We start from the raw sequence: 26,440 nt of genomic DNA, 5'->3' as shown, positions 1-26,440 counted from the left end.
CGATTGGTGCTGGCAATGGTTGAATCATGATCGGGGTAAGAAAGATTTTATGCCTGGCTGGAAGAGCAGGTACCAGCCATTAGAAAGGAGTGATTTGGTGCCCCGTTCTCTGTTTTTGGCGAAGGATAGCAAGGGTCGTGGTGGTGACAGGCCTGTGGAAGATCTGGGAACAGACTTTGGGGACGGCGCTTCACCAAGCCTTCTGAGTGTGCAGGCTGCAGCTTTTCAGAAGCTTTTAACTGGGCCAAATGTAGGTGGATTTGCATGAAGGAGGGAAAAAGACTATTCCTGAGAGGAAAACACTCCTTTCTTTGCCATGGGAAATGTCAAGTACTTGTCTCAGATCATAGGCATGCTAGAGAACTAAAAAAAATAAAGTTCTCAGTAAATTAAAAGTTGCCGAACAACTACAGATCCCTGATTTTAGTCAGCCAGTGTGGAAAATACTAATCTGTTATTGTAATTGCAAGGAACAATGCCGCACAGAGACTGCTACAATTCATATATTAGCATCAGATGTTACTATCGTTTGAGCACGTAAAGAGGTTTGCAACTTTCCTTTCCATTTGGAAGAGATTACAACTCTCTGCTTTCTTTGGCTGTATCTTGTTTCTTAACAGCATGGAGTAAAGTACCTTAGTGCTTTTCAGAATTACGTTTGGTTCAATGTAATCATGTGTGAAATACCACGTTAATTCTTTCTTTAAATAAAAAGGCAGGGTTGTTGTGGTTTTTTTTTTTTTTTTTACCTTCAATCCACAGTCGAGCAGGTCTCTGCTGCTTCTCATTGTTTAATTTCTTCAGGTCCCTTCTTATTTTTCTGAAATAAAATATATTTTTACAGCAATGGGTAATTCAGACACTGTGCAAACATGCTCGTAGGTATGTTCTCTGCTCCAGAGAGCCTACTGACAGAGGAGCATCTTCTGCTAGAAATTGAGCATCATGGGAGGAATGGTGTTACGGCCATGTTTTCTTGTCCCCTCTGAGTGGCAGCCATGTGGGCTGACCGGGCAACAAGCTCTAGTACTGCTTCTGCTTGTTGCAGTCACCAAGGGCTTGGACACTGATGTTTGTAAATTGTGTTTGAACAGTTGGTGTGATGTGCATGAGAACAGGTGTTTCCACAGATACCTACCCAGCTGTCCGTCACCAGTGTGGTGGCAGAAAAGGATGTGGTCAGGAGGATGTGTTTGGCTGTTTGTTAGATGGAGTTAATGTATCTATTTGCTGTGGTATTTGCACACTTACCAACACAAGTTCACAGTTCAGCACAGAAGAAAAAATGGCTTTCAGGCATTCTAGGAATTGCTATTTGGCTTGCTTCCAATATCCAGCAGTTCAATTTAATGTACATTCCATGAGACCTATAAAAATGGCAGAGTCTATATTTTGTAAATACTCATGCTTTTTTTTTTCAGTAAGGGATGTTTCTGGAGTTCACATCACTTTCAAATCATTTTTGCTGCTTAGAGTGGCTGCTCAGAAGTGGTGTAAATGTATTTCATCTTACAAAAGCTAGTGCTAAATCACAACTTTGTTTGGACCTTGACAAGGAGTAACTCACTGTTTTATCTCTGTAGCAGATAATAAGAAATGAACTGCTATATTGCACAAGGATGTTTTAGAGAATGGATTTGCCACTTGCTCGTAGTGGCAATTAAGTATTCTTTTCTCTGTGCGGGCCCTGCACCTTAGGTAGCACATTTTTGGGGAAAGAGCCAGGTTTCTGAGTGTTGTCTGTCAGCTCCCTAGCCACATGCACAGGAAGAAGAGAGCCATCTCCTAGAGCTGCCTCACTCTTCTCACATACAAGGGAGAAAAGGGGTTTTGAGAAGAAAGAAGTGACTACTTCCTCTGTGCTGCTGAGCTCACAGTCATCTCCATAATGTTCATTCACAATAATCTCCACTTCAGGAATTCTTCATTAATCTTTTTTTAGCACGAATAACTGAAATACATTTTAAAATGTGTAGTTTGGAAAATATACTATATTTTTGTCCTCTCTGTCCAGGAACCCAGCGGTAACCACACTCCTCCTCAGTTGTCTCCATCACTCAGCCAAAGCACTTTCACTACTGGTGGCTCCCTGGACGTTCCCCACATTATCATGCAGGGCGATGCAAGGAGAAGAAGAAATGAAAACTATTTTGATGACATTCCCCGGTCGAAGCTGGAGAGGCAGATGGCACAGGTAGGATTATAACCATGCCATTAAAAGGATGCTCTTTGCTACCCTTTGTTACAGAGCTGATTCTAACCATAGCTATTGGTCATCCATATATTAAAGCTGATTTGTTAACCATGATGATTGACAATTTTTCCAAGCTGTGTGTTCCAGTTCTATCTCAAATCATGTAAGTTGGTGTGCCGTTTCTCCTGAGAGGAAGAATTTTGTGGGTGTTTAGGTGCCTCTCGGCTGAGATGAAGGTGCCTGCTGCACACCAGAACATGCAGACTCCCACTGGCACTGCCTCTGCCTCTGGCTTCTGCAGGGAAGTGTGGATTCTTCTATTTCTGAGCAATACGCCTAAAAATAAGCTGGCCAAATTTTACTGGTCAAAATTCAGGACGGATGATTTTTGGTGAATATCACATTTATTAAAGGAAAAGGTTGGCATTCTGCTAAACTTTGTGATCTGAAGATATACCTGAGTATTTAAGAAAATATTTAACTTTTTAACAGCTCACATGAGCTTCACAGCAGCACTAAATTGAGCTGGTTGTTAAATCAAGCTCTTTGTGAAAGAAAGTCTAAAATAGCCTCCATCTCTAAATTTCTTCACCCAACTGTAATATGAGTTTGACATGTTGACCAAAGTGATGCCCTGTACTGCTCTAATGCTCAGTAAAGTTGAACTTTGGCACCTCATCAGCAAAAACAGCTGAGCTGTTTTTTGAGAGCACACACAACGCATGCCGTACACTGCAATGTGAGTTGGGCCTGCTTTGGATCCACCATTGGAAGCAGCTGTGCAGCCCATGCAGCTCACAGTGTGGCTGCATCCCAGCAGAATACAGCCTTCAGCCCTGCCTGAGCCTTCCCAGCAGTTGTCAGGCGCAGCCCAAAATAGAGCTTTAAAATCCATCCTGGAAATGGCAACAGCTATGCAAATAACTGTATTATGGTGAACATAATGAACAAAAGGCTGCAGTCTCTGAGCTAATTGCATGAACAAGAAAAGGTAATTAAATAAACAAGCCAAACAAGGTGCTGCTGTTACCTGGGAACACAGAAACAAATTGAATTCCGTTTGTTCAGAGGACATTTCTAGGGAAGTGAAATTGCATTTGGTAGGGTGGGGCTCTTTCCTTGCCTTTTCAGATCACCTTATTTTCTGCTGTATAATGCTATTTGTACAGAATTAAGGGGAAAGTTGCCTGATGAATGAGCTTGTTTTCAAATCAAAGTCTGCTGGGCTTTTGTGGCAAGAGCAAGGCTGAGCTGAAGCTCGGCAAGGAAAAGCCCACTTCTTGCTGTGAACTTCTTACTCTTTGAAGGTCATGAAACTGAGAATTAAGTACTCACTTGCTCATGGCTGAGTAGACTGGGTCATCTACTTAGTTTATTTTATCACTTGGTTTACAAATCCCTGTTCTCACTTCCTCTTTTAGTAACTATCATTGGAGAAGAAAAAAGCCATAGTAGCAATTCTTCCTCTCTGCTTTTCACTCTTTTCTCTTCCTGTTTGAAGTGCTGATATTCCCAAGAGGTATGACACACTCTCATATGTATGGCACCTGGAGACTTGCTTCGGGTGGTTGAAATTGCTTTTGCAAAACTGCAGTATGTTACCTAGCCAATGAGAGAAAAATTGGAGCAGTACTAGTTGTGCCACTTAAATGCTTTTTTTTTTTTTTTTGAGTGGGAGGAAGAGGACAAAGTGGGGAAAGGGGCAGTTTGTACCCACTGCATGACTTACTTCTGTGCCTTCTAACTTTCACTGTGGAATATAACAGTTATCCTTTGGGACTCCAAAGGGGGACATGGATTCAGTGAAATCCATAAGGCAGTATTTTCTGTCAGAACTCTCGTCTGTTTGGAGTCTTTCTCAGCTGCGCCCCCAAATTCTGCACTCCTGATGTATGCGTAATTCCCTTTGACTTTAATGGGAAAGTCAGTGACTCCCTCTGGTGATCATTCTCACTAAATTGGACTCACCCCATTAAGAGGCTAATCAGGGATTTATTCAAACATTATTTCCCAAAGATAGATATATTTTTTTGCAATATGTTAAATGGCACTCTGTGAAAATTAACCATATTTCCTTCAAATTTTTCCCCCCAAAGCCCCTTTGAAACCAAAGGTATGATAATTACTTCTGGAGAATAAAGGATATCCATTTCATTGATATGAGCATTCCGCTCCATATTTTATCTCACAACTTGCTCCTTGCAGTTTGGAGGTTCCTTGACTTATGTCTGATCGACGTCAACTTCTGAGGCTGATACCAATCCTGCTTGTCAGCAAGAATGCATCTCACAAACAGAATGATCTAGAGTGATTTTTGGAATTGCTTTGAGCATATCATTTATCTTAACTGCTTCTTTGCTGAGCTGTTTGCATGGTGCTGTATGAGTCTGCATGTTTACTGAACGCCATAGTAAACACACGTGCATAACGTTCTCTTTGTTGCTGTGATTTTTTTGAAAGGGTTTTAGGTGTCTAATGAGATTAATGGGTATTTTACGGCCTTGAAGAGAAAGGCAAACACATGAATGAGAGCTTTTTCATGGCATTGCTTTCATGGACTTTTATTTCAGAATATGTTAGGATAAGGCAATTTAAAATGTAAAATCTGAAGAGGATATTTTGAGAAAATGATGAGATCTAAAGTTGCCATCTTCACCATGGCCTGTGTTTTCACTAATGTTTTACGAGGGAAACATCAAGCGTGTTGATCTTTGCATCAGCTATGAACCAGTATTTGTTGAAACAATGAGCACATCAGTTTAAATCTGTTTTCCTTTCATCTACTAAATGGGTTTAAACAATTCTCTAAATCGTAATCAAATCTGTTTGTAAGTAATACAAGACTTTATTTCCTGGAGGAAGCACTGATTTAAATTTTCTTAATGTGGGTGGTTTTGTCTTAAGGCCAGCATGCACCCTCATTCACAGTTCCCCAGCAGACTGTAAGTGACCCAAGAGGGAAAATCCTAATATAAACAGTGAGGAGCAACAGCTGTGGAAGTCACTGACATCTGATTGGATAAATGAGAACTGCCAAGAAGGTAGAACAGAAGATAGTGAGATGGTTTGCTTTCAGAAAAAGGGGGAAAAAAAATCCAGAAAGGCTTGAGTAGTCTGAGTCATCTCTGACTGTGGATGTTGAGTTCTGAGCCTACAAGTTGTACATTAATGCGAACAAATTAACGTAGTTTTAAATAGCTGAGATTGCTCTTTAAATTGCCTAGACCTTTAAAATAGAAGTGAAATCATGCAGGCAAAGCCTAAGGGCTTTGGAGCTGAAATCAATAGGAGGATCCCTAATGAAGGCTCTTAATTTACCCCTGAGATCACAGGGGGGAAAAAAAAGACCATTTGTGGTGAAGAGCTCTGGAGGTTATAACATCAAGAGTGTCCTGCCCATGGCAGGCAGAAGATGCAGGGTGCACCTCTGCACATTGCTCATTGGCAGCTGATGGCATGACTGAGCAGGATTCCACAGTGGGGTCAGGGCTCCCTGGTACTGGTGCATGTTGTCTCCAAAGGTGAACACACCATGTACCCTAAGGTGTGAATGTTTATTTTTCTGGGAGGTAATGGGTGCCCCTCTGAAACTGTCGGGAAGCTCTGCATTGTGTCTGCCTTTGTGGGGAAAAAAAACAAACATGTAGTGAGTCAGGTTAAGCTTATTGGTAGGGTAAATCATACAGGGTCACCCCAATGGGACGCAGTGGTAAGAATGGAATCCTTTAGATAGGAGAGTTAGAAACATTATTCACAAATCCTGGCAAGATATGTTCCCAGAGATACTGAACCCAAACAATTTTTAAAGCCTTCCCAAGTACATTGGTTCCCCATTGTTTGAGGGCTTTTGTTTTTCTATTCGCCAAAGCACAAGATAACCAACATGTGATTTCATTGTAATGACTGGGTAGTAAGTTTGAAATGAAGCTTCCTCCACTATTGGGATTATGCTTTGTAACATTGTTTTGTAAATTACAATAGTTCACTGAAGGATTAGGACTGATAAGTAGGAGCTAGTTATTTAAATGGAGATGCTTTATCTACAGCAGAGGAAAAGTGGAATAAAAGAGACAAAATTAATGAAGACACGTTTACAGGAAAATAGTGAAAAAATAGTTCTGTTTTCTGAAACTATGCTTTCAACTCATTAATATCTTCCAAGTATCTCATAGATATTGGTGCATTCATTTCTCCAGTGCACTGTGGGGCTACATTAAATTGTTTTCTATTTTAAAGCTAAGAAAGTTGAGGTATAGGGATGTTGCAGCTTGGCAGACAAGATAGAACTCTTGTGTGATAGGACCTATTTTCAGGTGGTAGTTGTAGGGAGTTTTTTGTTTGGCTTACTTTGTGGGTTTTTTTTTTTTTTTTGCTTTCAACCATAGTATGGCATTTTTTATTTGCTTATTTCCTGCATCTTCTTCTGTTTCCTTTTCTGCTTTAGAAGGATTTAAAGATTATGGCGAATGGAGGAAAATATGCCCAGGAGAAAAATGATGTGTAAAATGAGATTATCTAAGAAGCAATGAAGAATGAATTTTATGAATGGTTGAAATTACTGGTGAATAACAGAATTCTTTACTAGTGGATTTAAGAAACAGCAAATACAAAAGTATGGATGCCTAAGTTATTTCATTCTGTGCTTACTTTTCATGTTTTCTTAATTCTGCTTTTCAAATAAGCAAAAAAAAAAAAAATTGTGCATACTCTGAGGATGAACACCATTTTAAAGAAAAGTGTATAAAATCCTAATGGGATGTTCTGTGATTCGTATTTTCAGGTGCATCTTGTTTTTACATGTAGAAAGACGACTTGTCTATGAAGACCTTCAATTTAACATCAAAATAAAAATACATAAATGATTTTCTATTTTTATTGGGTTGTATAGGTGCTACTGAAATTTGTCTTTTTAACTCAGGTACAGATGTTATAGAATAACATAGATTACTAAATCTTTAACCATAAATTTGAACAAACCTGCATCTGTAAAACCCTTGAGTATTTTGTATTTAGTGAACAAGGAAACTGATAAAGGCATGAAAAATGTAAGCACTTTCTGTCTGAACAAAAAGATTCATATTTTTCAAAACGGCTACAGAAGCTAGCATTTTAGAACTAAAGCTGTGGGATGTGGATTATACCTACATGCTGCTTCGGCATATGGAATTAAGGAAGTTGTTTCTATATTTGGTACTAATGATCCAAACTAATGCCATAAATACTATATCAAGATGGGGACAGATGTTCTTTATTAATTTACTGTTTTTCACACTCAGTCATGTGAGCTAGAAGCTCTGCATTGGAAAGATTATATGAAAAATGGAGGAGAATTATATGAAAAATGGAAAAGGTGAGGTAGCTTCTACTGACAAAGAGACTGTATTCTTGATGAAAAGCTGAATATTTCAGAGACAAAGCTGAATTTTAGAATCTAGCATTTACATTTTTAGCTCCTGTAAAAGAACTTATACTGAGAATTTGAGAGGTTCTTCTGAAAGAGCTCAGCTTGCTGCTTTTTTGTCTTGGTCTTAGTTTTGCTAAAATGTAGATACTTCTGCCTAACGTTCAGGTCTGAAGCTACACATTTTATTTTTATGGGTTATGCTTGTCCAGAAGTTTGCCTCCTGTATGCAACACGAAAGGACTGGGGAGCACTTGTAGCTGGCAGCACCAGCAGAAGGGGAGTCATGAATGGGTTAGGGCCTGGCCTTTCACCATGAGCCACGAGGCCAGCAGAATGACTGTAGAGCTGAGGGTGTTTATTTCTTGCTCTAGTAAGAACTGATAATTCTAATTTCTGCTCCACCTATTAAAGAATTGCCAATTTCAGATTTCACTCTCCATCTCTCAAGATCGTGTTTCCACTGGAGGATGTGTGATTATCCCGTTGATAAGACAGGTTCCCCTGAGGGCTCTGGGAACATTCAGGGAAGCAACATTTATTGGGCCTGCACGAGTGCTCTCCCACAGTCCTGAAATATTTGGAGTGACAATTACCAAAGAGGCCAGACCAGACAGTCTCATTCATCGCATTTCATTTGTTTCTTTCAGCTATTGCACCCTCAAAGATTGTTTGCCATGCCAAGAATGATTTTCTAGGGTTTGATCCAAAATTCTCTTCATTTCTGGAGTGAGACTGAATTATAGTTAGTGAGATAATTTGCATCAAAGACAGTGGGATTTGCTGTCTTTTCTTCTGTTCTGCTCCCTATTGGAGCTGAGTAGCCAAGAGGTGGAAGCCGTATCCTGAGACTTCAGGCCCTTGATAATACAGTGGTGGAGGTGGTGATGATATAGGCTTTGGTGGTTCCTCTTCTCCCTCTGCACCGTATCAAGAGATTCAAGACAGAGAGCCTTGCAAGGGAGGAATGGAAGCCAACAGAAGAAAAAGCTCTCTAAACATGCTAAGAAGTCACCATATCTTCCTCTAGGTTTCCCTTTCTCTTCTCCTAGGTTTCCCCTTGTCTTCTGAAAGGATGCCCCTATGTTTCCCATTGCCTTTCTATAGGATCCCCTTGCCTTCCCCTAAGTTACTCCTTGCCTTAAGTTATGATGTCCCCCTCTTCTCAGGCTGGCTCTTGGATGAAGAGACACTTCGGGGCTGATATCCATATAACCATGCCCATGGCTTTGTGTTTTCTAGACTTCTGTTTTATTATTGTTAATCTCTCTTGGATTCCTTTAGTTTGCTTCCATCCTTCCTGAAGTAAGATTGGTTGATGCTCCAGATGATACCTCTCTGGTGGCTGTGTATGGCACAGAAATTCCTTCCCATTAATTGCAATATGCTACTTATATTAAATACATCCTTTTGTTAAATAGGACAGGAGAGTTCCATTAAGGGCTACCAGGACAGTTGGTAGGCTGGAGCTCTTGCCTTGTGAGGAGCGGCTGGAGGAACAGGGATGGCTGGGCAAGAGATGGCAGCAGGTACAAAAATGGGAAGAACAGAGGCTCAGACTGGGTGTCCAGGGAAAAATCCTCCCCATGGAGAACTGGGACAGCAAGCGGATAAGTTGCTGATAGAGGCTGAGTAGCCTATGTCCTTGGAGCTTTCAAGAGCTGGCAGGATGAAACCCTTAGCAACCTTATCTCATCTCACAGCTACTCAAGTTTTGAGCTGAGGTTGTAATGTAAGGTTCCTCAGCTTTATTCCAACCCCCATTATTTTGTGTTTTATTTGCTTATTCATTTGAAAAACTTCTGTATTTAACTTGTGTTGTCCTCTTCCATTAAACACTGCTATTTTATTTGTGTATTTAATCTCAACTTACAAAGGAGTACTCTTACTAAATTTTATCTGACCAGTTTCTGCAGTTGGTCAAATCCATCTTCTATTCATACCTGATTCTGGAATGGCCTTGAATTCTGGATCCTCCCCAAAAGATCTGCATGATGCAGATCATTGTGGATGCTCTCAACATGTTCCCATCAAGTTGTGCTAAATACTAATAATTATTCTCTAAATGTGTACTTCAATTTCTTGTGCAATCACTGCATTTTGATTCAAGCTAGTTTGTGTACAAGGAATGCTCTCATCAAAAGTCACCCAAGTCCTGCTGTGCTTCTCCTTTTTGCTGCTGATTTAGTAGGCCAGATTTCCAACAAAGAAAGAAAATTTGATCTGAGATAATTCATAATGAACAATTTCATCACAAACATCTTGAATTTTCTTGCCTCATGGAAGCTCTGGTGGGTAACGTGTTGCAGGCAAGATGACACTTTTTCGTTAGCTTCAGTTTTATACATGTGTAAATTAATATATAGAAAGCTAGGTATAGAATGCACACATCCATGCAAACATTCTTAAGTGTTTATTTTACATGTCCAGGAGCAATATCATGTTTCAAGGGGCACGAGAACAAGGACGTGGTGACCAGATTTTTAAACAATTTTGCTGGCCCCTGCCTTTAGGCTGACAATAACTTCCCAAATCTTTCCTTTCTCTCTACCTAAATATTTCTCTAGCCCTTCTTTTGTTCTTTCAGTATCTTCCATGACTTTTTGAAGATAATTGCTCCTAGTTTAGGTAAATCTTCATCTCCTTGAGTGCCATCGAGTTGACCAATGATGAATATGTCAGGGCTGCCTTCTACCCAGCTCCTGTTCCTTCTGAATATGCAGTCCAGGTATAATTTTCTATTGCTTTCCTTCTTTCTTCTCTTTGTGAATAGTACCATTTCCATAATCAGTCTTACTGCGTGTGATTACTTTCAATAATTTACGTTTTCAGATTATCAGCAAAGTCATCCTTTTCATTAAAAATGGAGGTTAAGCTAACTTCTTGGGTAATTTTGTTCACTTTACAAAGCACTAGGTTATCTCCATCACAGGCAGCAACGTTGAAGACCAATATATGCCATGTCCTACATTTTTTTCCAGTAAACCTTTGAGTAATTAGGAAGAGTTGAAGCAGATGGGAATGCGGAAACAATTTGTGAAGTGACTGGCTATTGACTTCACTGCAGGTGTCTGAAATAGTTAGGTCCTGTTGACTCCTCTCACAGATGAAGTTGGTAGAAACAGTAAGAAATACTATTTCTCATGTAAATGTGTTGTCTTGAAATCATGGAGGTTAAGTTAAATAAACAGAAGTGAAAATGTCCGTAAAATAACTCACGTAAAAGATAGTCATAAAGTGAGTCAGAGACTATATCAGAACTGACTACTGGGGAAGTAAGGGAGATGAGCAAGTGGAGAGCAGGACATGGAACCTCATCTCCTCCCTCTAGCACTATTAGCCAGTACCTACATCATGAGTAGCACATGGTAGGAGCTCTGCTGTGAAATCTGTTCCCTTTCTTTCCCTTCCTGACCGTCAGAGTTGTGTCCTACAATGACTAGATGGAAATTTTTTATGTATGGAACATCTACAGCTATTACAAGGGAATACAGTATCACAAAAGTGTAGTATCATAGTATATCACATTCTTGTTGGAGTGTTGTTCTTCCCAAGTGATAAATGCATACAAATAGGATAAATGCATGCTTGATACCAATCATACTAATCAGCTATTTTTTTGCTGTTGTTTGCTATGTTCTTTAGGAAAATGTTATTTCACAAGCCTACTGTGAGAATGGTATTGGGTGCCCAAGTGTATTTCTGATTATTATGGTGGAAGTGCATGCACAGATTTAGTTATTTTCCTTCTTTTTGAGGGCATATGTTTTGGGAACTGGAATTTGGGTGTGTTTGAACTGTAATCCCAATCCTCCTTCCTACTGCTTATTTCCTGGCCTCAGATGCTCACTTAACCTTTCTCCTTTTTGTGGTTTCTTCCACTTCAGCACAGGGGTATGCAACTTTCAGTACTTCTCAGGGGGATTTCATCATTCATTAAAAAAAATTCAGCACTTTGAAGACATAAAATATGCATATAGGAAATGCTAAATATTTTTACAGTGGTGCAAGGAAAAGGTTGGTTTCTGAATTTGAATTCATTACCTTCTGTAAAATTAATGTTCCTTTTGTATGGCATATCAGTACCTTTGCCATTCAAACATTAATGAGTGCAGAACTGAGTAATGAGTTTTGCATGGCTGTACTTCCCACTGGCCATTCGTACATTCAAGAGACATTCTCAGTCTCATTTGCTGCTGGTCCTCTTTTAATAAATCAAGTCACCTGTACTTAAGGCAATTTAGCTTAATCCTGCATCCTCCAAACCATTAGTCCTGGAGGTAAGAATCAGAGACCTGGACCCAGAACTCGTCTCTTGCAGGTGAGTGCTTCAAACTGACTTTATGCACTCTTCTTTCTCCAAGGACTTAAGGAAGACTTCCCTTCATTTATGATAGGGGTTGAAGACAGCCTGTCTTCTGCTGCTTTAACCCAGGGAGTAGGAAGGTGATATACGTAGGTGTGAATTCCCTTGGCTGGAGCACAGCATCAGATTCAGAGCTCCCAGCTCTTGGAGTGAGTGCACCATCCCACAGGGTTCTCTTTGGGATGGGAGGAACAGGGTGGACAACACGGCATGTGTAACAAAGGAATAATTCCCTGCCTTTTTTAAAGTGTGGCAACTTAAAGCTTGCGTATGCACTTACTGCAACATCATGTTACCTATTCCTGAGTTAGCACCAAGGCATCTGTAGCTGTATCTTGTATTTATTTATACCAGACTCTGGCAGGAGGCACCAGGCACTCCTAAGGGCAGGTCCTCAGCAGAGGCAGAACTGGAGGACAACCTCAAGGTAGTGAGAACTGGCTGTACAGTACAACATCCTGGCAACTCTTTGCCACCACCCTCAGTGCTGGAGAGAAATGTAATGTCTATTAGCTTGCAGTGCCAAGCAATGCCTTACCGCTTTCAGGATCTCAGATAGTGCATCCAAACAGCACTGAAGGATGTTTTCTTGACTGCCAGATGCTTGGGGATGCTGCACCTGGCATGGAAATGCCTTCACTTTTCCTCTGAGGCGTAGCCTCTGATAGGCATCACAGTGACGGGCGTGGATGGAGCACCCAGAAGTAAGTTGACATGGTTGACACACAGAGGAGGGAAAAAAGATAACTAGTGCCAAGTGGTGAAATATCTGTGCATATATCCAGCTACTCCTGTGCACACCAAGTGGTGTGCAACAGGAGTAGCTGGAGGGGTGGGTGCTGCTGGCCCTGCACAGTAAACACCTGTGCGTCACAGTGGTGTCTGACTGCAATGTAGCAAGTTGCAGAGGGTGAGGCAGTGGGTAGTAAACCAAAGCCAAAGTTCTAATCAACTGATTTAATTAATTAATGCTGTTAAAATATAGAGCCTTGCATGTCACTAAGCAATACCAAAGAACTTCAAAAACAAGATAGAGAAGAAGAAATTAACTGAATATGGGAAAATTTAAGAATTACTGAAGCTGGGGAAAAGGATGTGTGTGCACGCACTTCAAATCATGAAATAAGGGATGATAACAACATTAGGCAGCCACCAGCCTGTCTAGCAGTTCAGTCATCTGTCCAAAGGGTGCCAGCCTGCCCAATGTTGACCAGAGCTGGTGGCCCAGTCTGCCGCCAGCCAGGCAGACAGATTTCAGGCTGCTAAAGGTAAGAGCAAGAGCCCTATTTCTGAGTGGAATTGCATTTTCAAGGGTTATCTGTTCTGAGCATTGATGCTGAATTCCTGCTGCTGCCAAGGACCAGCAGCGCACACTCTGCTGCTGTTAAATTACTGGTATATTAATCGCTAGCTATTCTGGATGCTGCAGTTGAATTTTTCATGCATCTCTAGTGCCTTTTGTTGCTGCCTGCCTGAGATACTGTGGGCAGTTGCTTTGTTTTAGTTGCCTCCTCGCTACTGTAAAATGTTGTCTTAGCTTTTGCTGAGGTGCCACAGATGCTTTCTTGATGATTGTCCAAACAAGGAAATATTTAACGAATGCTGGTGAACACTGCACTTGCCTAGCTCTGTTGCTTTTGTTAGAGATGCTGCGGTATGCTTACTTTGCTTGGCCTACTACACGCTATCTATAAAACAACATAGAAGGTGGAAAGAAACCTTTTTATTGCGAAGTGGAGCCATGGTCAATACCAAAGGTAATATTATTTGTACCTCTATATGCAAAGGAAATGTTGTTGGAAGGAGATGGTGGCTGACTGCTTCACTCCACTGCAGTTCTTTTCTGATAACTATTACAAAGAAAACTAATCTTTCCTGTTGACTGTATTGCAATGTTTTTCCCTTCCTCTATTGTGAAAGTCTCCAGCAGAGTGAGATTCAAATATTGAAGCTTAATTAGGGGTGTTGACTTCAAACTTCCTCCCTGCTGAAAGCTGAAAGTAACCAATATTTCTTCTACTCTCTGCATTTTCTGCTTGTGCCTGTATAACTTTATCTCTTTACATCACCAGCACTTGTAACTAAATTGTTTTCTTGTACTCACAGTTTGAAGCCTCTTCTAACATCACTGGATAAACTGTGTTTCCTTCCAGTCATCCAAAAATATTCTGTCAGCAAATAAAAAAAATTACTTTTAACAGCTGTTTTACTTCCTTCTTTAATGTTATTGCAAGCCTTTTCTTAATTATTCTTGCCTTTTGGCAGTTGCGGTGCATTAATATTTACAAGATGAGATGTAGTTTTCTGTTTATATTAGCAGTCCTCTGTCTGTGAGATCTGGACCAACCAGAATGCAGGATATCCTTTCTCATCGATCCATCAGGTTCATAATGTAAGATATAGTGATAAATGGCTACGTTGTCACTCTATGGATGTACGGTCTGTTGCTGTGCTGTTTTTTTCGGGTGTCATGTTGTTGGAATTACAAAAAAAGTTTGTAACCTGTCCACCCTCCTTTGAGACTCTGTGTGCGCGCATCGTGTATCGTGCCGTGTGGTCAGCGTATGTTGGCTGTATGATGCGCATACAGGATGTGGAGGTGCCAGCAGCTGTCTTGCTCAGTGGGAGCTTTGATTTCTGTTCCTGGTGTTGTTGTTTGCTCACTTCTTCAAAGCACGAAACAGTGTAAACAGTGCAGTTTGCACAGTTTCAGCCCCACAATGTGTTGTGCTGCCCTTTCTTGTCTTAATCTATAGGCTTTGCCCAGCTGAGGAACGTGCTGTGTTTGCAAAGGCAGTAAGGCACTTTTTGTAAATCAGAGGTAGCATAGGCAGTGCTCTGAATTTTATAACTTCTGTGGCAAAGCCTCATGTTCTGTGCAAGTGAAAGCAGAGTTGGTTATATCTATATTGCAATGTGGTGAGCACAAGAGTCAGAAGTTCAGACTTGGCCAAGTACAGCTGTTCCGAGGTTCATAGAATCATAGAATGGCTTAGGTTGGAGGGGACCTTAAATATCATCAAGTTCCAACCCTCCACTCTGGGCAGGGCTGTCCCCTACCAGCTCAGGCTGCCCTGGGCCCCATCCAAACTGGTCTTAGTTGCCAATAGGGATGGGGAATCCACAGCTCTCTGGACAGCCTGTGCCGGTGCCTCACTGCACTTCAAGTAAAGAATTTCTTCCCAACATCTAACCTAAATCTCCCCTCTTATAGTTTAAAGTTATTCCCCCTTGTCCTGTCACTGTTAGACTGTGTAAAAGTTGGTTCCCGTAAGCTACCTTCATGTCCTGGAAGGCCACAGTGAGGTCTCCTGGGAGGAGGGAGGATCTGTAGATGTTTCTGTTGTATAACTGCCTCCTCTCAGTATTTCTGGCAGGGAGGAGCCATTTTGGCTACTGGGCTTTAGTCTTTTAAAACGTAAGTACATCATGAGCCCATTTCCATAATTTCAAAAAAATACATAAAAACAACTAAGAGAATAATAAGGAAATAATTAGGATTTGACTGGCCTGCAGAACATTTAAAATTCTTTCAGAGCGAAAATTATTAATTTTTCAGCAAAAAGCAGTGTATCTGTGTGCTCCAATTTACTGTTGTCATGGTAACTGATGCATGTTCCCATAACTAGTCATGAGGCTTCAACAGGTGAAGAGTTACAAGATGTAGACCTTGATAAAAACGAATATGTTCATGCCATTAAAAAACAGGCATGCTTTTCCAGAGCAGGGATGTTTTTTAACTCATTATTTTAATATAAAGATGAGACAGAAATTAGATTTTATAGAAGTTAGTGAGATTTGACTACCTTTGATCCAGGTGCCTTTAATGCAAGTCAAATATGGTTCTCAGGGAATGAGATGAACTAAAATAATCTGTGCCACACTTGTAAAAAGGGCCTAATAGTAGTAATCTACTTCTGCAGTTCATTTGACATCAAGTATCTAACCCTTCCTAGAGCCCTGAAGTGCACATTCACCCATTTTCTGGGTTACGAAACACTGCAAGGGCATGAGAGATTGGTCTTCAAGTCTGCAACATTTGTGGTAAAAATTTGTCACTGTAAGAGCATTGGAACTCATCCATTCTGGCACCTTGTTTGAAACAGCTTTGAGATGTAAATTCTTTACCTGCAAAACGTGGAACAAAACATCTTTTTTCTCAAGGTGACTGAGGCCAGCGAGAGGAAAGACAGTGGCTAGAGACGTGGGGAGGCAGGAACACAAGAGCACAGACAGCACAATGAAAACCACGTGAGAAATTGCACAGCTGTCTGACAAGCTGTGAAGTGAGATGAGGAATAAATTATCTCCTGCCTTTCTACTTCTTCAGATAGATTAAAAAAAATCACCATACCTATATTGTCTCATAAAAAATGCATAAGCTTAAACGTTTGATTATTTCTTATAATAGCAAAATAAATATTCATCAAGACAATTCATATCCTATAAGTATTTTTAAAAACTAAATTAAATATCATAGTTGGTCCTGCAAAGTCATTTACAAATGTTTCCACAGTGCTTGAAAATGTTCAGGTGCTTATTAAAGGCCTGAATCTCAGTGCATCAACCATGAGCTGTTTGACACCAGCTCCTCAGATTTGCAACTAGTTGTAATTCATATTTTTCTGCCCCCGGACTTCGTCTCAGCTCTTCTCTAGGTCAGAGATCTTCTTTCACCTTTGTATTTTAACTGAAGTTAATTGCCATCGTGACACAATCATAATCATCCTAAATCTCAGAGTTTTAGTATCTGACTTCTGTGAGTGAGCTGAAGAACTTTTTCCAATAGAGGTTTTTGGTTTTTAAGCCCAGCTGAGATTTCTGAAAAGTATTTCAGCTGCCTTAATGCTGTTTAAATATTTTCTTCCCCTTCATTTTTTTTATTTTTTTATTTTTAAAGGAAATCAGATGGGGAATATCTAATAGGAATATATAATAGGAATTATACTTCTAAACATATTTGGCTTTGGAGAGTATCCTGTTGTAACTCAAACTAAGATCCGAATACAAGCAACAATGCAGTTTAAAAACTTAAGAATCTTGAAAACAAATAAGGGGAAATGAGACCAGAAGCTGCTTCTACTGTATATAAAGACATGTTTTATGTAGTTACAAAATAAGTTTTTCTGACTATGTATGATTCTTCATCCTGCTACATAGAATCATAGAATGGCCTGGGTTGAAAAGGACCACAATGATCATCTAGTTTCAACCCCCCTGCTATGTGCAGGGTCACCAACCAGTAGACCAGGTTGCCCAGAATCATCTCCTTAATCCATCCTAATAACCTATACCTATGATATTTATGTAGCTGTCCCTAGTAGCTGCTCCCTCTACAAACCATATGGGAGTACATGAATGTTCTTCAGCTGCAGATATCTGACAGAAACAGCGGAAATTCCCTCTCTTTGGCTTCCCTTAATCTCAGCAATATTGTGCATTTAGATCATCCTAGAGACACATATGGCAATTGTACTGATTCTGTTTTGTCTGGTATAAAAAGAGGAAATATTTGGATGACTGTATGTATTTATGGAGTAGTTAATGGATACAAATGTACAGTCTCCTCACAGGCCCTCTCCAAGTGTGTCATACACTAGTGTTATCAGCCTGATGGAAGATTATTTCTTGTTTCCTCATGAGTATTGCTTCCTAGCTTCTGTATTAAATTGAACACATATGAGAGGTAGTCAGTTCCTCTTGTCACCACACTTCATCTTTAGAAGGAAAGAATGCAGTTCTCCATGCATTCACTCCCTTTTGTGTGAAAGATATTGAAACTATAAAATGATGTATTCATTTTACTCCTTATGTACCCTTCTTAATTCATCAGAAGCATCCATTTTCTGTACATGAGGACAGGCACAAGCAGTCCAGCACAATAAAAGGATTTGGAGCACTACCCCCTGTCCCTTATGCTGTAGAAATCCTGCTCCTCCCTGACTGCCATCTCTGGGCTTCCTTGATGGAACAACAGATGGTCAAAAGATATACTTTTATAGTTTCTCTGTCCTGAGTTCACTCCTGTTCCATTGTGATAACCTTTTGCTAATTGGTTAGAATGTACCTCCAAAGATCTATTTCCTTACACAAAAAATGCAGGAATATGTCTTTATTGGGGGAAAAAAAAAAGGGTTCTCTTAGTTAGGCCTTGAACAGTTCATTACGAACAGTTCACATGCACTGAAGTTGTGGTGGGTGTAGTTCACCTTCTCTTGTAGCCAAATGCAATCTCCTTACAATGGTGCAGGCTTTTACCCCTTCTAATATGTTTGAAACCATATTTTATAAGGAGAACTGCTTCTTAAAGAAATCAAATTCTCAATTCAGATTAAATATGACAAAGGGTTTTATAATTTAGTGGTCAGAAAGATTCATTTCTATGGATACAGAATGCCAAAACTGGAGCAATTACTACTGCTTCCCTTTTGAGGTTCAAGTAATAGCCCATAGCAAATAGACAACTTAACTAGGCAAAAAAGAAATTGCAATGCTGTATAATTTGTAGATGTACTAATAGTGTCAACATCAAGTTCAACTTGTTTTATGATGTTCACTTACTTGAAGTTTCCATATTGGCAGGGTAATGTTGATGTTTCCAGATTTATCTCTTGCTTTTCATTGCAGAGTTGTGCAAATGTGTGTCATTTCATTATTTTGTGACACATGAAAATGATGTACTTGTTTTGTTTACTCTGTCTCGATTTAATTAGTAGGATGTGATGGTTTGCCAGACTTTTGAATGTCTTCAGTGAGATTTTTTTCATGTGTTTTGATGCTTGAACAACTTCTTGATATAAAAGTCTTAACTTCTAGCCATAGTCTGCGTGAAATGATGATATCAGTTTCAACACATTTTAACAACATTACATGCACAGAAAATATACAGATATATGTGCAGGTAAAGAAAGAAGTAGGATAATCCAAGTTGAAATAATCATCTTGAAGAAGGTAAAATAGAATAGAGAGAGAAGAAGAAAGGGAGAAAGAAGGATAAGGTGCACAAAATATAGAGAGAGAAGAGGAAGGGAATTCTGAAACAGACCAGACTGGGCAAAACAGGGAGGAGTGGGGCTGGTGGCAGAGGTAAGAGGTGTTGGGAAGAGGAGGATCCCACATCTATGGAGTTGTAGATAAAAGTAGCCTCAAAGGGTTCAAACAGCCCAAATGACAGTCCAGGTCCAGTAAAACCATGTCTGAAATATTCAGTGGCAGGTGAGGCCCAGACCAGCTCTGCTGTGCTGTAGGAATTCCTCTACAGCTGTACAGCTGCGTTGAAAGGGAGGGTGCCCTCCAAAAGGTTTTGGCAACAAACTACAGTCCTACCCAGTTCCAGGAAGACAACCACACATCTCACACAATGAGAGTGATGGTGTAAAAGGGCAGTGTTAGTAACTCTACAAAGAGACATCAAGAGAAGGTGATCAAAGTAAATATTCGTAAAGAGATTAAAGAATGGCTCATGTCTGAGGAGTATATACTATGTCTGCAGATTAAAGGAAAGTCTGTTATTTAGTCATTTAAGAAAGTTAGTTATCAGTTATATGTGCTGGATAATGGAAGAATTTTTCTTGTAAAACAAAGGACAGAATTTATGAATGGCACTTTTGTGCACCTAATTATTTTTTTCAAGTGCTCTCATCCTCATGCACATATTGTAAACAATTATTTTTAAGAAAGATTTTATTCTAAATGTAAATAGATTTAATTATCATTGACCATCCCGGTAGGTGAGTTGAATTATAAACTAAATTATGAAAAATGCTGTAACTAAAATAAGTGAATGCAACTTCTACATGGCTCTATATGGATAAAATAGTGTTAATAGATCACAACAACGGAAGGCTACTTTATAGTGAATTTGACTACAATTTTTTTTATATCTTGAACAACTGTGATTTTCAGACGGGAGATTGGGGAGAGCCTTCAATTACCTTACGACCTCCAAATGAAGCCACTGCATCAACACCTGTACAATATTGGCAACATCATCCAGAGAAACTCATCTTCCAGTCATGCGATTATAAAGCATTTGTAAGTATTTATAAATTCAGTGGTTTGATTTGGAGTAAATCTTAGATTTTGAAAACTTTTTTTTCATTTATACGATTTTATCCGTCACTTTTAATGAAACAAGATATTTCCTCTGAAATACTGTAATTGTAATAAATAAGAAACAAGCATGCACAGTACATTTCGCTATGAATTTGGTGATATATATGACAGCCCATGTAGCAATAGTGATAGAGAAATGACACTATCAGTAAGTGTCTAAGTGTTGTAGAAGTGACAGTGAGAGCAAGCACCCCTACTCGTCTTCCTTCACAAATGCCTGTCTAGTGTTTATAAGACAAACAGTAAAACAACATAATATTGGCATCCTTATATCTACTTTAATGTTCAGTGCATGTTGTTTAAAATAAGTACTGCCTTGCCTGAATTTTATACACTTATTTTTGGGAATTGGAGCTGGGGAAGATGGAGGTCATGGTCCTTGAAGCAGTGATTTCCATCCATGGGATGAGGGCACATTCAGACATCACATAAATTGATGATGGCTTGAAGTAGCAGTAGCAGTCAGTTCCTTCAGGGCAGGGAGTATTTATTTTTATGTCCCAGTAGCTGTAACTCATTCCCACTTCCCATCTCTGGAGAAATGGAGCTTCTCTTCACAGCTAAAGATGATTAGTGTTGTCTGGCTGTTACACATGCTTGTGAAAGAGGGAAAGGTCTTCTGAAGTACAAAAAGATGTATCAGGTTTTTGGTTTTGTTTTTTAAATGAAAAATGTGTTTCTAAAACCTTGAGTTTGCAGTGTTAATGGGGTAGGGTTCGTATTTCTACAAATCTCAAGATGTTCCTCAGCCAACCTATTTAAACTCTTACATTTCTCCTTTTGGCTTTGCTGGAAAGCACTAGTAAAATTGCTGAACGGGGTCTTCCATTCACTTCTATTCTACAACACTGCATTCTCTTGAGAGGTGGGCATCTAATGAAGTAAGCCAACATTTCAAAAAGAAGAAGGGCTCAATAGTTCTAGTGCTTTTAGTGTAATGGTTAGGAGCTAACTGTTTGTCCTGGATATAGGTTTTAGATCCCCTTCACTTGAAGGGACTTAGATCCACAGTTCTTTTTAGAATAATGCTCTCTTTGGCAGACAGTAAGGCATTTCTGGGGAGAGCTGGGGCTGCTTAAACTGTTTTAAAGCATATCCAGAGATATAGAAATTAGAGACTAAGTAAGCACAAGTGACACACAGCCTGGATCCCTCTGAGGAGGGGCAGAAGGGGTGCTACAGACTAACTAAAGCACACCTGTATCTTCCATTTGGCCTTCGTGGGGTAGAAATAGCCATGAATGCAGTAACTGTCCATGGTCAGTAACTGGAACCTCTCACCTTTCCCAGCAAGTCGTGTTCTTAGGCTTGCTCTCTTGCTGTGCAGCATGTCAAATTGAAAAGGAAGCTTAATGACTTCTAGTTTTTTTTTTCAAATAATTTTCATAGTTATTGAATAAGTTTATTTGAAGAGTACCTCTTATCTTATTACTTGACCCAATAAATTCATGATTGGATGTAATCTTTGCACTAGGTTGAAAAGCATATAAGGCATTGAAGAAAGAAAGTTGAGATTAGCAGGAAAGAAGTAATATCACAATATCCAACATAGTGGTGATGAAGGATACATCTTTTTTTCCTAGGGACCATGCATCAATACACCATCTTAGCTCCCCCAGCTGTAATGATCTGAGCTTTATAGAGTAAAACCCTGCACTACAAAGTTCATTGTATGTGATATCACTCAGTTGAACTGACATCCTCTACATTGCTCCCTCATGCTCTGTGTCTTTAAGAAGGAACAGTTCTGAAAGGAAAGCAAAATTCCCTCACAGAATTTCAGATTCTTCTGACAACTAAACTGTACAGTACTTTTGTGATTTGTTTGTCTGTTCTTCAGTCCACTCTAGGAAGCACTTCTGAATGCCTGCAGCTGAAGACTTTTGCCATTGTGCAAAATGAGCTGCCCAGCTCTTCTCTTCCTTCCTCTTGTTATGCCATGAGCTCAAAAGCACTGTTTTTGCTTTTTTTCCTTGATGCCTGCCTAACCAGTAGCTTTCAAGTTTTACAAGCAATTCCAAATTGTTGTGCCACAGCCTATTAAAAAATAAATTTTAAAAGTTGAATTGAACTGAATTCTTCCCAGAAAAAGTCAAAGATTCCAAAGGTCACACAGCAAAGGGTCCAGAGAAAGATACATTTCAACTTAATAGGCTTTTGTGTAAATTTCTAATTTCTGAACTTGTTTTAAATCGGTTGCTCATCTGTGATATCAAGCTATCCCATCAAATTAATGCCCAAAGCCCTGTTCATGTCATCATCAAGGCCCCAGCTGGACTCACAGCTGCTAGGCTTACAAACCTTTCACATCTGCAATCCTTTAGGAATGTCCTTTATTTGTTCTTTTCTGCCTGTCCTTATTTAGTAACAGGGTTGTTGCTCATCCTTCTGGTTACAAGGCTCTGTAAAGTGTTGTTCACTAATCACCATCTTGGCTACTGTCTATGTTAAAATATTAACACATTTTCTTGTGGTCAGAGATTGCTGCAGTATACAGTGTTAACTGAAGGGTTTCAAGAAGATATCTCAGTCTAGGTCAAGAGACAAGGAAGTCAAACCAGTAGACTTTCTGTTCAGCTCCAAATTGCTTTCAGCTGTAGCAAGTTATTTTTGATCAGTTTTTTGTTTAATGTGAAGCTGGTTCACCCTCTGATTTGGTTAGATTATAGAATGGTAGAAAAGACTCCCTCGAGATCGTCAAGTCTGACAGTCAACCTGAACTACCAAGTTCCATCATTAAACCATATCCCATGCCACCTTTTAACTTAAACAGCCTTACGGTATTTCTAGGGGAAATCAATGTGACAGAATGAAGTGGGACTGGCAGCAGTGATGAGCTGCAGCATCCTCTGGGAGGAGGCTTTTGCCTTTGATACTTGCTCTCTTCCTGAAGCTCACCTATCCATTTCTCAGAAGTGAGGTGACATCTCCAGCTCCTGTGTTGCTTACTTGGGATGGAAGACTTGAGAGAAACCATGGCATTGCAGTGCAGTGGGAATGCAAAGAGATACCTGTGTGCCTGGGGAGGAGAAGACAAGCCTGCTGTCATAGAATCATAGAATCCTTAGAGCTGGAAGGGACCTTTAAAGGTCATCTAGTCCAACTCCCCTGCAATAAATATGTACATCCACAGCTAGATCAGGTTGCTCAGGGCCTGATCCAGCCTTGCCTTGAAAGTTTCCAGGGACAAAACATCCACCACATTTCTGGGCAACCTGTTCCAGTGCCTCACTACCCTCACTGTAAAATACTTTCTCCTTATATCCAACTTAAATCTACCCTCTCCCCTGTTCTATCACCACAGACCCTGCTCGAGAGTCTGTCCCCTTCTTTCCTGGATACTGAAAGGCTGCTGTCAGGTCTCCCAGAGCCTTTTCTTCTCCAGGCTGAACAGCCCCAGCTCTCTCAGCCTGTCTTCATACTGGAGGTGTTCCATCCCTTGGGTCATTTTTTTTTTGTACTTCTCTAGACATGCTCCAACAGGACTGTCTCTCCTGTACTGAGGACTCCACATCTGGACGCAGTACTTCTGGTGAAGTCTCACCAGCAGAGTAGAGGGGTAGGATCACCTCCCTCGACATGCTGGCCACGCTTCTTTTGATGCAGCCTGGGATATGGTTGGCTTTCTGGGCTGCAAGGGCACATTGCTGGCTCATGTCGAGATTGCCATCCACCAGTGCCTCCAGATCTTTTTCAGTAAGGCTGTGCTCAATCCTTTCATTCTCCGTCTTGTATCGGTAGTGGGTGTTGCCTTGACCCAGATGCAAGACCTTGCATTTGGATTTGTTGAACTTCAAGAGGTTCACCTGGGCCCATTGCTCAAGCCTGTCCAGGTCCCACTGGATGGCATCCCATCCCTCTGGTATGCTGACGGCACCCCACAGCTTGGTGTCATCAGCAAACTTGCTGAGGATGCACTCGACTCCACTGTCAATGCCATTGATGAAGATATTAAAAGAATATCAGTCCCAGCACTGACCCCTGTGGGATACCACTCATCACTCATCTCCATTCAGATGCTGAGCCATTGACCACTACTCTCTGGACTAGATCCTGCAGCCAGTTCTTCGTCAATTGAACAGTCCACCCATCAAATCCATATCTTTCCAATTTGGAGAGAAAGATGTTTTGGGGTACCATGTCAAAGGCCTTACTGAAGTCAAGATAGGTGACATCAGTGGCTCTTCCCTTGTTTACTGATGCAGTTACACCATCATAAAAGGCCACTAGGTTGATCAAGCAGGATTTGCCCATGCTGATTTTCCCATATCACCTTGTTTTCTTCCATGTGCTTTAGCTTAGCTTCTAGGAGGATCTGCTCCATGATTTACAAATCGGTAGTTCCTGGGGTCACCCTTTTTATCCTTCTTAAAAATGGGTGTGATGCTGCATTTTTTTCCAGTCACCACAGCTCACTGTCATGACTTTTCAAATATCATTGACTGTGGCCTGGTAACTACATCGTTAATTCCATTAGGATCTGGGATGCTCACTGGGACCCATTGACTAGTAGATGTTCAGGTTCCTTAAGTGGTCATGAACCTGATCTTCACTTACAGTGGGAGGGATGTTGCTTCCCCTATCCCCTCCTACCAAACCAAACATTTGATGGTTGTGTGACAAGCAGTTATCTGAGAAGACCAAGGCAAAAAAATTAAGTACTTCAGCCTTCACCTTGTCTATTGTTACCAGCTTGCCTGTGTCTTTCACTAGAGAGAGTATACTCTTCCAGACTTTCCTTTTTCAGGTACCTGTAGATGCCTTTCTTGTTCTTCTTGGCATCCCTGGTAAGTTTAGTTTAAGCTGGGCAGAGCTCCCAGAGCAATACCTCCAGTGGAGCAGAGTCTGCTGCCAGAGTGTGGAGGGTGCCCACACCAGCACATCACATTGTGAGGAAGAGGAGTTGGGAGAGGGGACTTGTCAGGAAGGCACAGCTTTGCATGCCAAGTTAGGAGAGGGGACTCGTCAGAAAGGCACAGCTTTGCATGCCAAGTTAGGAAAGGGGACTTGTCAGAAAGGCACAGCTTTGCATGCCCTGGGATGGCAGCTTCTAGCAGGCTGAGCCAGGGCCCAGCCAGAACTCTGTGTTGCCTCTCACTCTGCCTCATTCAGATTCAATAACAGCTTCAAAATAATAGTCCAAGGTCAGCCTTTTCTTAGGAAAAGATAATTGTTTAAGCTAGTTTTCATCTCAGATCTATTTTCTGTTTACTGACATCAAGCACTGTTTGCTCACAGAGTGGTTACAGATTGAATACAAAGAGGTTAGCATCTCTGCTGCCCTTCACATCCATGATTGTACACAGAGCGATACAAGTTTGGCAGATAGCAGCAAAAAGAAAGCAGATTCTCCATTTTGTAATCAAATGGCATTTTTTGGATGGAACCTGTAGTGTTTGATTGTTGCTTGAGTGGTGGAGATGATAAGCTAGAATATTTCAGGTGCTGTTTCCGAGGGCTCTGGCTGATTTTAACACTGCTGATGCTGTGCATTCCTGTTTCATAGATTGAGTTAGCACCATTTTAAGTGATCTGTCAGAGAACTGCAGGGTAAAACCACACAACGTTGAACTGTCTGGTACCACTGTGGTTTTTGAGACTTTTTTAATGCATTTCTGCTTATGTTTGTCTGTTTTGAAATTTAAGCTGTGTGAAGTTTAATGGATTTTTATTTTAGTATTTAGGTTCTATGCTGGTAAAAGAGTTAAGAGGCACAGAGTCAACACAGGATGCATGTGCAAAGATGAGGGTAAGTTATTGAATCTACTTCCATCTTTAATCCTTATAGTATTAAATCATGTTGGCTGCTGATTACTTGTACGGTACCTTTTTTGGTATTGTGTTATGCATTTGTTTTCCTCTGCCATTGGCATTCAGTAGGAAGCCTGTTGGAGTAATAGCAGAATTTGAAGGTAGATTTTATTTTGCATGTAATCTAAGAAAAGCAAATGCATACGTTACGTCCTGTATTTTCTCTTGAATCTTTGAGACTGTTTCAGAGTACTTGTCACACGTTTTAAGCATGCCTAATAAACAGAAATAATTTATAGCTCATATATGATAATAGAGATTGAATTGAGTACATCAAATATATGCTAGTAAGTATATTAATGTTTCCAAATTTACTGTTCTTTACATTATACGGCATGATGTCTACATCATGCAGATGCCTGTACCCACATTAGTATTCTCATGTATTATGAATTGCTGTTGTTTTGGTTGGAAGATGAAAAGGATACTAATAATGTGTGATCTATTAGTGGAGCAGTAGTTTGACTTCCTTCAGTCTTGTAAGAATATGTTATACTGTTGCTCTTTGGCCTGATTTTGGTTTCTAGGAAATTACTATGAGGCTCAGTCTGTC

At 40.3% G+C, this 26,440-nt stretch overlaps 1 protein-coding gene across 5 annotated transcripts in view; it reads left to right on the top strand.

Moving 5' to 3' along the window:
• Positions 1-26,440, top strand: part of ANKS1B (ankyrin repeat and sterile alpha motif domain containing 1B) — a 407,202-nt gene that overhangs the window by 355,788 nt on the left and 24,974 nt on the right. For 2 of the 5 annotated variants that reach the window (XM_085223671.1, XM_085223662.1), the window contains exons 19-21: positions 2,015-2,194; positions 19,867-19,995; positions 25,754-25,825. In XM_085223671.1, coding sequence (XP_085079797.1) covers positions 2,015-2,194; positions 19,867-19,995; positions 25,754-25,825 — 381 coding nt within the window. Of the gene's footprint in view, positions 1-2,014; positions 2,195-14,278; positions 14,354-19,866; positions 19,996-25,753; positions 25,826-26,440 lie in introns of all 5 variants that reach the window. The other 3 variants (XM_085223686.1, XM_085223680.1, XM_085223692.1) reach the window with 2 other exon arrangements.

The sequence above is a fragment of the Meleagris gallopavo genome, chromosome 1 (assembly GCF_905368555.1).
Source record: "Meleagris gallopavo chromosome 1, MGAL_WU_HG_1.1, whole genome shotgun sequence".
Classification (NCBI taxonomy): Eukaryota; Metazoa; Chordata; class Aves; order Galliformes; family Phasianidae; genus Meleagris; species Meleagris gallopavo.
This window is presented reverse-complemented; position numbering and strand designations above follow the sequence as displayed.